Genomic DNA, 11,575 nt, shown 5'->3' with positions numbered 1-11,575 from the left:
GGGGTGCACTGGCAGTACTGGACACATTGACTGGGGGCTGTGCTGAACATTCCTGACAGCGATGCAAACGACACATGCCTTCAAGATCACACCTGCCCGAACAATCAACAGAGCCAGAAGTGGATGGCCGCTTCCGATTCCTGTTAGACTTGCCGTGTTAGCTGGTCAAAGCCACAGAGCTTCATAACATAACCCAGGAATCGGCGGCGATCACTGAGCTGAGCTTCTCTGCCAGGCTTTGATGTGCTTTGTCCCAGTTCTCAAACTCAGCTTAGTGCTGAAGTCATCTGAAACACAACTCGATGTTTTCATGTGGTGATTTTATTGATGCATTTGAAACCGGTTCCGCAGTGAAGGAGTCACCGGGACATGCAGTGAAGGAGTCACCGGGACATGCAGTGAAGGAGTCACCGGGACATACAGTGAAGGAGTCACCGGGACATGCAGTGAAGGAGTCACCGGGACATGCAGTGAAGGTGTCACCGGGGCATGCAGTGAAGGTGTCACCGGGGCATGCAGTGAAGGAGTCACCGGGACATGCAGTGAAGGTGTCACCGGGGCATGCAGTGAAGGTGTCACCGGGACATGCAGTGAAGGAGTCACCGGGACATGCAGTGAAGGTGTCACCGGGACATGCAGTGAAGGTGTCACCGGGGCATGCAGTGAAGGTGTCACTGGGCATGCAGTGAAGGTGTCACCGGGACATGCGGTGAAGGTGTCACCGGGGCATGCAGTGAAGGTGTCACCGGGACATGCAGTGAAGGAGTCACCAAGACATGCATTTTCTGACGCGGTTTAGCTCTGTCTGGACCCCGGAGTGTTCTGGTCAAAGCAAGTGCTAAAAAAGGTAAATGTTCAGAAGCAGACTTTCTTGTTATGAGCTGCCAAGGTCCAGTGAGTGATAGCGGCTGTAATCTGGACCTCAGAGTTACATGTGCTTGTTTTTATTTATTTATTTATTTATTTATTTTAATTGCTTTATGTTTTTTAATTTAATTTTTTACAAATGGGTGTTGCTTGCTGTCCGGGGATCTATAAGTAAAGCCCTCCCCCCCGCCCCAGTCAACAAGTCGAGACTTGTAGATAACATGAGAGAGTGTGTGTGTGGGGGGGGGGGGTCGTTTGCACAAGAATGCTGCATTCTCTTCGCTATTGTAGCCAGGAATTCCTCTGCTGGGGTCCCTGAGCTTCCCAGATTACACAAGTGAAACCTGAGAGCCATGCAAATGTGATGGGAGTCAGTGTGTGTCAATGTGAGGCTGTGTGTGTGTGAGACAGAGACACTGCGTGTGTGTGTGTGTGTGTGTGAGACAGAGACACTGTGTCAGTGTGTACCAGACTGTGTGTGTGTGTGTGCGCGCGTCCATGTGTGTCAATGTGTGAGTGAGGCGTTCTCTTTGAAATCTTCCAGATGATTTGGTGATTTGGCAATGGGAGAGCTTGTTCATGTCTGTGGAATATATTTTGCCCCTCTTCTCGACAGATCTGTTTCAGCTGCTCAGTACTTGTCTGTCGTCTTTTCCCCTCGATCTAGCAGGTCAGAACTGGAGATAGACTGTGACATAGAAGGCTTTTAAACCTCCATCAATACATTCACACAAAATCCACACTTAGTGCATTCTGCAACCTGGGGATAAACTATTGATATAGGAAGCGATGCGTGTATCTGGAGTCACACAGTAAATGAGATACACTTTACAGCATGTCTCTTCAATGCGTTTGTACAAACTGGTGTCATGTGGTTATCCCTGCAGCTGGGACTGTACAGCCTGGATCATGAGGGTTTGAGAGAGGGGGCGGGCCAGTCTCCATGCAAGCCCATGTCTTAGCCTCTCTGACTGCCTGTAAAGATGCCTATTGGTTCTCACTGCTGCCAATCGTGAGAGTGCTACAGTTCTCAGAATTCTAACACACTGATCGTGGCTGGAATGGACCCAGGCTTTGATCAAATCCAAATCTCTACAGTGTATGACAAAGTACACCAATAGCAGGGCCATGCATTTGGATTCCATTGTGACTCATAATGACCTTCCTGCAGGGGAAAGACCCCTCCCCCTCCCCAAAGCAGTGGAGGGATTAACGGGTCCTCACTGGCTCTGCTGGGTCCTTGACATGGAGTTCTCCTATCAGCCTGCCGTTAGCATAGAACAACACGATTGAATTAAATCTCTGTTTAATCTCACACAACACCGATTAACATTCAATACATACTCACAGATAAGACTGCCATTCCTGTTGATTCAGTGCTGTTGGTGCGATTAGCATTTATTCACCATTAGGAGCCCTTTGATCAAATTAAAAAGGCATGCCCAAGTTAATCAAGCCACAGGACTGTAACATTAGTGGCCTTGTTAACACCCTGCCACAGCTACATCAAAATGAACATCTAAAGAGACATTGGAATTACCTGACAAACAGGTAATGAAAGAGCAATGCAATGAGGGACTGAGAAGTCTGTTTGGTTAATAACTGATTGCTGAAAGTTACGCAAGTTTTGCAACAGCAATTGGAAAGCAAGTTGCTGAACCCCATGCTAAATGGTTGAAGTCCCATTTTCCCTGGGCTTGGCTCCAGTCCTGCACTGTGTATAACATGACTTCTGTTTATACCGTTACTCATACTTTAGGTATGCCATCTTTTGGTTTGACTTGAGAAATATGAGATCAAAACTAACTCTTGTTTTCTCACAGCTAACAGCAAAGTGAGTTAACATGCTTAAAGAACCTAATGAAATCCTCGGGGAAACCTTTCAGCAAAAACCCTTTTCTTCAGAGCCAGTCTTTAAGCCAGAGACTTTCAGTTGAAAAGTTTGTCAAGGAATGTGACTGATTTCTGTTAGTATTGCTACATATCTTTGGACTGAGTGTTGTATAATTATGGGTAACATGCTGTGTTAATTTCTAAAAACCCTTTTGTTTAGATTGTTATTTTCAGCCAATACCCAGTTAGAAATTCATTAGACATTCCTGCAATGACAGGAACTGGTTTTGCTCTGAGAATGATGCTGGGAGTTGGTTGCCAGTACTGGTTTGTATGGTTATGATACTGCACTGCTTGACAGTACATTGCAACCCCCTTACAGCCTGTTTTGTAGATTAAATCCCACTTCCTTGCACCCCGAACCCCATCACAAAGTGACACCCCAGCATTTCCAGTGCGTGCACACCGTGCCTAACATTGCTGTGCATTACAGATACCGTGATAGTTGTTAGTTTCTGGTCTAGTGTCCCTGCCCTCAGTGATTCCCAGTATCAGATGTGACCTCTGGGTGCTTACCTGGAGGGTTCACCCCCTGCTGGTGGGAAAGAGAACGACCTCATCCAGCGTTCTGAAAGCTGTGCCTGTCAGGGTTCTAAAAGGAATTTTCAGGACTGCTTTCACTACAGCACTGAACACTGTGGAGTGGAACCCCCCTCAAATCAACGAAGTCTCTGGTTTGTGTGTGTGCGCTGGATCCGGACAGGAGGGAAGCAGTGAGGTACGCACACCCTGAGTGGGGGCACATATTCTTAAAATAATACATACATAAAATTAGCCTGACATAACATCAGAAGTTACAAATCTTCCAAGATACAACCCCAGTAATCTTCCACCCCACCACCAATACAGCACTCTAATGAAGCAGAGCTGTGCTGAAGACTGGAGGAGTGCAGAGAGGGGCGTCCATCCTTCATAATCAGGGGGTTATAAATCAGGCTGCTGCAGTTCCGCTGGGTTCTGTCACTGTTAATCCCTGCTGAAGGGGGGGGGGGGGGGGGGGCGAGGATCAGGGGCGTTCCACGGTGGCCAAGCCAAACCGCTGCCTGCTGCTCCCACTCAATCTCAGGCTTTGACTGGCCGTCCACGCAGCTGTCCTGGGACGGGGCATTCCAGCATTCACAGACACCCCAACAAGCATACGTCTATCCCCTGCTCGCCAGTTGCTCTGCCAGTTTGACGCACTTTCTAACCCACAGGGAGGGAGGGGATTGGAGACAGCCTGTCCAGTATCTGGACTCTCTGAACCCAGCTATAAATATGCTGCTCTACAGATAATGACACAGTTGCGGATACTGATCCCTGCTTCTCTAGACGGAGCGCTATCAGTTCTATGAAGCGTGTGATTTGGATCGCTGTATCTGCATTCATACTGTGAGGCATTTCCTTGCCACGCAGCACCCTTCTTATACACAAAGTTAATCTTTCACTATTTCCGTCCGTTACAAACATTTTCTTGGATGGTCATGGTATCCCTACACCTCCACACACACTGCTGGCAGGCCTGCAGATGAGGCAGGCTCTTCACTGGGGTGCTGGTAGACACTATTTCACAGGTAGACTGAGCAGGTCAAAGAAAATGAGCAGAGCACAGCTGTACTCGTGTCGTTTCTGGATGATTGATGCCTGTTTGGCCCGTAGGGGGCAGCAGTGATTGAGGGGAGAGGTAGGGCAGCCCTGGGGGGGGGGGGGGGGGGATGCTTTATCCCACAGTAGATGGGGAATCCAGTCGTGGGGCAGGACTGGAACTGGGAAGAGGGATGGGAGGAGTGGAAGGGGTGGGAGACTGGGAACTCTGCCTGCCGCTAAAGATAAATTCAGCTCTTGTTGTGAGTGAAGCGCATTTTCTCTCTGGGGGTTTGCTGTAGTGCACAACTCCACGCAGACATGCATACTTACAGAGATGAATGCACACAGTCCCACACAGCCAGACACACATACAGTACACACAGACATGCAGGAAGAACAAGATTCACAGAACCCACTCATCAGACATCCAGCCATCCAGCCACAGATGATCTCTCCTGCTCACTGCAAACCACAGTGATGCACTGACTACACCCCGGTGCTCATATACAGTACAAGACTCAATCAGCAATAGCAATCCCTGTTTTTAATTATCATTATTATTATTTTAATGGAAATTGTATTTTGCCATGTGTATTATTATTTTGTGGCATTTACTCAGTTTTTCAAAAACACATCATTTTAAAAGGATGGTTCTGATTTTCAGTGAGAGAGACGGACAGAAGAGTAACGACTCTGACCTAACCGGGGCTGCAGCTGCAGTGCTCCCCCTGCCGTGGTGCAGAGCTGGGAGGCGCTGCCCCTGGGTAGAGCACACTGCAGCGGTGCAGAGCTGGGCGGTGCTGCCCCTGGGTAGAGCACACTGCCCCTGGGTAGAACACGCTGCCATGGTGTAGAGCTGGGAGGCGCTGCCCCTGGGTAGAGCACACTGCAGCGGTGCAGAAATGGGGGGTGCTGCCCCTGGGTAGAGCACACTGCAGCGGTGCAGAGCTGGGCGGTGCTGCCCCTGGGTAGAACACACTGCCCCTGGGTAGAACACGCTGCCGCGGTGCAGAGCTGGGGGGTGTTGCCCCTGGGTAGAGCACACTGCAGCGGTGCAGAGCTGGGCGGTGCTGCCCCTGGGTAGAGCACGCTGCTGTGGGGATCTGGTATAGGGTTCATCATATATGAGACTGAGATTAATATGGGCCACATGGCTGTCCAATATCCCTGACCCCAGATCTGAATCCAAATCCAGAACTCCAGGTAGCAGTTGCAGTATTTTAGGGTAGAAGAAAACTGACTGAGAGAGACCGATCTATTTATACACACAAACAAGGTCTGCCCGCTCTTCTCTCTGTACTGGTTACCAGGCACATGATCCTGTGATAATCTCAATCCGATGACATCATCACCGAGTGAATTTACTACGCGTACCTTGCACAGCAGTAGATGTCAGACGTATATTTTGTCAAGAACACCTGATACAACTTGAATTCAAACTTGCAGTATATTAACAGCAGTCCCCCATCCCCAGTCCAGGTATTGCTTAAAATCCTGATGATTCAGCAGAGGGGGTTAGTGGAACAGCTGGGGTGATAACTCACTGCTGCTGGTTCGAAGCTGTGCCACCGCACCCCCCTGGCCTGCCTGTGCAAGAGGGAGTGGTATATTCTCAGTGAGCTACATCCAAAGAGAGGTGATGTGAGCAAGGTATACACATCAACACTGTACAATACATTAAAGAATGTCCCTGAAAGACAAGGCAAAACTCGAGGGCTGGAAGGCAGAGTCTTTGCTGTTTCCCCGGGACTTTGGTACATATAGATATTTTATTTGGAGTTTTCTGGGGTATTTTTACAAGTTAATTAGGCATCTGCATTTATAATGTCTATATACTAAGCTGGAATGCAAACTATTTTTGTGTGTGAGTTCTGTGTTACAGAAAAGGGGAGGGTCGTTTTGGATTCCGTTCCTGTCGTGAGGTTGAAAGATCTAGAACCACTCCTGCAGTGGAGTCTGGCTCTTTTACACTCTGCTTGCGGTCCTGACATGAACACCCCCTGCTCACACTCAAGCACAGAGTGCTAACAGTGAAACGGCTGGATCAAACCTACAAGCAGTGAAAAGGAATCCTGCCTCCAGCCCTGCAAGATTCAAGTTTTGCCAAAAGTAACACTGAGCACAGTAACAACACGAAGCCGCTGACAGCACAGTTATTTACAAGCTGGGTGGTACTGGGAAGTATTGGGTGGTATTGGGAGGTACTGGGAGATAATGGATGGTACTGGGAAGTACTGGGGGGTACTGGAAAGTACTGGGAGGTAATGGGTGGTACTGGATGGTACTGGGATATACTGGGAGGTACTGGATGGTACAGGGAGGTACTGGGTGGTACTGGGAGGTACTGGGTGGTACTGGGAGGTACTGGGTGGTGTGGCCCCTCGATGGGCCCGAGTGTTCAAGTGTCCGAGCTCACAGGGTCGGTCAGTGGGATCCGAGGAGAGTCAGTGAGACAGCGAGGGCAGCGAGGTGGGAGGAGACAGGCCGGGCACTGCACCCTGGCAGAGGTCGCGACCCCAGGCCTTCTTTACCCTGGTGGGGAGGCAGAAGCTGCTTGTGGAAAATGATGTCATCCATTTCCAGGTCGTCTGCTAACTCTGTAAAGAGAGGAGGCATAATTAGAGTGGCAAGCTGCCCAAAATATGGAAGAATTAGACATACATTTTCCATGAAACAAAGAGCACAATTCATTTTACTGCAGTTCATTTTTTAAATGTATGTTTTACAGTTTTTTTTTCTTTTCTGCTTAACAATGATAAATGAAACATATGGATAATTGACAGTATGGACAATTATCAGCCAAGTTATATAATACAAGAAAACAATACATCAAAGTAGAAAATACAAGATATCAAATAATTGGCGAGTTATTGATCTTCTGAAGTGGATAAATTAAAGTTTGATATTCATTAGGAGCGGTTGTCTTGTTAGTCCTGGTTTTAACAGTCGAGGACAGCTCCATGCAAACAAAACGTTTCATGAATCAAAACAGACTCTCTTTAAATAACTGCTGAGACAAAGCTTTTGTGATCGAGCCCAGCATCTCAGGTTACCTGGGACGCTCTAACACGGCTGGAAAAAGAAAGCCATGGTTCAAAGCAAGGGCTGAAACAGGGAGGAATGAAGTGCTGATAAAGAACCACAAAAGAAGGTTGTTTTCATTGCTTTTTGTTTTTTGCATTGGAGGACAAAGCAGGGCAAGGGAGAGAGAGAGAGAGAGAGAGAGAGAGAGAGAGAGAGAGAGAGAGAGAAAGAGAGAGAGAGAGAGAGAGAGAGAGAGAGAGAGAGAGAGGGAAACAGCAGAGCAATCTGGCAAATATTGACTAAACTCTGGCCCCAGCACAAAAGACTGCACCATTTCTCCTGAATGATAAAAACAAAAAAACTGTAATGGCTACAAAAAGTTGTTCCTCATTAGCCCTTTAGGTGCCTCTGTCCTCATTTTTTTGGAACATTTGTAACATTTTCATTTTCTCTTTAACTTACTCTAATTTTGTTAACCGCAAAAGTTAGGTCTAAATGTAACTGTTGATTCAGCAAATATATCCCTTCTGATGCTTTGATGACACTTCAATATAAAATCAGAAACTGAAGCCTAAACATCACACGCTTCTTGGTGTTTTCCAGCCTGCAGTGATGATAAACCTCCCTTTTCTACTTGAGATTCCTAACCGCTGTGAAATTTCAATGTTCTGATTACTGGAACGTCCGACCTGACGGGCTTCAGAATTGGACGCAGCAGTTTGTAGCCAAAACTAAGGAATTACATTTTTGTCTTTGAAGAAATATTTACTTAGAATCTATCAAATTACATAAATACAGCCTGCGTTCTAATTTTTTCTGTGTTTCAATTTGGTACTTAATTGGTTAATTTCTGTTTGCCCTTTTTCTAAATGATTTATTCGACACTAGAGTTCTGTTTGAGTCTTGTTGCAGCATCCCGTCACCCTGTGTCTCTGTGCTTTACCATGCTCCCCCTCTTCTTCATTACACTGTGCTATGCTTTTACTGTGATAAACTCTGAGAAGGGAATTTCAGTATTCCTGACCTTTCCCAGCCCAGTGTGCCCTGCAGATCGCTCCTGAGTCTCTGTGGCCCCCACACGCCCTGCAGCACTCTCCCTGCCTTTAACCTAATTAGGTCTTAAGTCACTAAAGTACTCATTACCGCAGCGCGGCGGCACTCAGTTTCCCCCTCTCCCCCACGGCCCCGGGGGCTGGCAGCGCGTCTCCACGCTGTTCTCTCTTTCCACGTGTCCCTCGGACTCGTCTCATTATTTCTATTTCATGGTCCTTGTTAACGGATGAAGGGTGAGCTTCTGAGCAGCAGGCTTTTTTTTCGGAAGGCATTAAAAAGCCAAGTTTGAACCCAGCGGTCTGAATGAGTTGGGGATGTACAGCCCGTGATAAATCCAGACCCGCGTGTTCAAGATGCTTCTCTGAATTCCAGTGAGCCCCAGCCACAGCGTGCGATTTAAGATCAGTCGCTGTGCATTTACTATAGTTTACCATGCTTCTAATATGCTTTACCAAACCTCCCTATGCTTTACCATACCTCTGTGCTTTACAATGCTTATCTATGCTTTATCATGCTTTATTACACTTGACTATGCTTTTACTATGGGAAACATTTATAAAGGTACAATAGGAAGGGTACAATTTGTCCAGTACGGAGTTATGAAAAATGACATTACTAATGTGAGTCATATTAATAATGCCGAGCAATATTAAAGTTTGTGAAATATGCAGGGATAAAGAACACTCTTCCGCTGGGCTCATTGGATAAACATCTCTCCTCTTTTATTGCGTTTAACAAATTTCAATTCTTCTTCCCAGGGGCTTGTTTTTCTCAACTAAAACAGAAACATAAGTAAACAGAAAATACCATTCCTATTAATAATTGAAAAGAAACATCTCCTCGCAGGCCGGGTGGCTTCTTTTCCTTTGTTTACTGTCTGATGCTCCATGTTCTCTTTATTAACATTCTTCTTTGACTTTTTTCATACACTTCTTTCATGTCCAATTTTTCATCAAGTATGACTACAGCTCAGCTCTGTGTAAACAATAAAGACTCATGTTCAGAACTAGCCTGGAAAATTGGCTTCTGTCCTCAAAGCTGACAGCAGTGAGGGTCCCACCCTGAGTGAACCACTGTAAACAAGGACTGTGTGACGGGGAGTGTTGTGTGAGACTCTGCAGACGAGCCCGGCTCTTTTGCATGGTGGTTAAGAAGCTTGCTTGAGGTGCGCGGGGTCGCTGATTCACGCCCAGCCTCCGCCCTGTTACAAATATTTATTCATAACACTCAATAGATATGCTGGTCCACAATTATACCGTTTACACTAGTTTTGTAATCATGGAAAACAAAATGTTGCTGTACAGTACGCGTGTGAAAGATAAGAGTCATTAAACGAATGCATTCTCATTCCTGTTCAGATTCACTTTGTATCATTTTCTGTTACTGTTGTCACATCCTGGTTGCTGTGTGAAGAAATCATGTGGCCTTGACAGAGCTCTCAGAATCATGTCTAGCACTCATGCACATCTGGTGCACCACAGTGCATACAGCCCTTTATCTGAGCTCTCAGAATCATGTCTAGCACTCATGCACATCTGGTGCACCACAGTGCATACAGCCCTTTATCTGAGCTCTCAGAATCATGTCTAGCACTCATGCACACCTGGTGCACCACAGTGCATACAGCAGCCCTTTATCTGAGCTCTCCGAATCATGTCTAGCACTCATGCACACCTGGTGCACCACAGTGCATACAGTAGCCCTTTATCTGAGCTCTCAGAATCATGTCTAGCACTCATGCACACCTGGTGCACCACAGTGCATACAGCAGCCCTTTATCTGAGCTCTCAGAATCATGTCTAGCACTCATGCACACCTGGTGCACCACAGTGCATACAGCAGCCCTTTATCTGAGCTCTCAGAATCATGTCTAGCACTCATGCACACCTGGTGCACCACAGTGCATACAGCAGCCCTTTATCTGAGCTCTCAGAATCATGTCTAGCACTCATGCACATCTGGTGCACCACAGTGCATACAGCAGCCCTTTATCTGAGCTCTCAGAATCATGTCTAGCACTCATGCACATCTGGTGCACCACAGTGCATACAGCAGCCCTTTATCTGAGCTCTCAGAATCATGTCTAGCACTCATGCACACCTGGTGCACCACAGTGCATACAGCAGCCCTTTATCTGAGCTCTCAGAATCATGTCTAGCACTCATGCACACCTGGTGCACCACAGTGCATACAGCAGCCCTTTATCTGTCCTCCTGCATGATTCTGAGAGCTCCACTGACACTGCTGGGGTGCTTTAAACTTCCAGATGACTGAAACAGAAAATGATACCAAGTGAATCTACTAAACAGAAAAGAATGCATTTGATAAGATAACTCTGATATTTCACATGCATACCTTTTAAGGGCCCCCTGCTTATCTGGCTAGCCCTGTATTCATCTCATTTTGTTTACTTTTACAAAAAAAAAAAAAAAAAAAAGAAAGAAACCCAAAGTAAACTCCAGCACCGGGGTGAATTCTTCAAGCATATGTCCCTCTGTTCATCACTATTAAAAAAACTACAATTAGACAAACATTTAGGAGAGCAACTTTGAGGGGGAAAAAAAAGACACTGAACTTCTCTAGAAATGTTTGTCTAATTTCATTACTGAGTTGATTTCTTTTTTTTACTAGCGAAAGAAAGACAGTTTGCCGTGCATTTGAATAAATAATAAGGCCTCGTCCCAGACTCTGCTTGCGTGTCTCGCTGCAGCGAGGGGCAGTGTTCAGTCTGCTGAGTTAAGCAGAGATCCTTGTGCTCAGGTTACACATACAAATCACACAAGCGGCCTCGGGTTACGCTGCTAGTGGCTTTTGTTTTAAGGTTAAAAGTAACGGCGCTGTTAGGAGATTAACCAGTGTGAGGTCCCCCTTCTGAAACATGTGTGTGTTAATTGGATAAACAGAAAACAATGACACTGAATGTGCCCCCTTGTAATTAGGAAGCTAATGGGAGAGCGTTTACAAACTGTTTATTTCTATCTGAGTGTCCGCTTGTTATCCAGTTCTTATTGGATTACGGCTGCCTTACTGACCAGCAGAGGAACTTTAAAAAAAAACAAAAAACGACTTTATTTCTCTTTGCCCAAAGCACCCGAAGTGCATGTTGTGAACTGAGTTTCCAAGTGTTTTTGGAGTTGAGCAAGCCCTTTGATAATGTAGAGCAGAGGATCTG

General features: G+C 46.4%; 1 protein-coding gene across 2 annotated transcripts in view; it reads right to left on the bottom strand.

The window, feature by feature from the left end:
- Positions 1–4,533: 4,533 nt before the first annotated feature.
- LOC117412150 (glypican-3-like) overlaps positions 4,534–11,575 on the bottom strand; it is a 61,204-nt gene continuing 54,162 nt past the window's right edge. Inside the window, exon 7 of one of the 2 annotated variants that reach the window (XM_058989442.1) lies at positions 4,534–6,923. In XM_058989442.1, the coding sequence (XP_058845425.1) occupies positions 6,751–6,923 (173 nt within the window). In that variant the 3' untranslated portion in view covers positions 4,534–6,750. The remainder of the gene's footprint in view (positions 6,924–11,575) is intronic. The other variant, XM_034903787.2, reaches the window with a different exon arrangement.

The sequence above is a fragment of the Acipenser ruthenus genome, chromosome 16 (assembly GCF_902713425.1).
Source record: "Acipenser ruthenus chromosome 16, fAciRut3.2 maternal haplotype, whole genome shotgun sequence".
NCBI classification, from domain to species: Eukaryota; Metazoa; Chordata; class Actinopteri; order Acipenseriformes; family Acipenseridae; genus Acipenser; species Acipenser ruthenus.
This window is presented reverse-complemented; position numbering and strand designations above follow the sequence as displayed.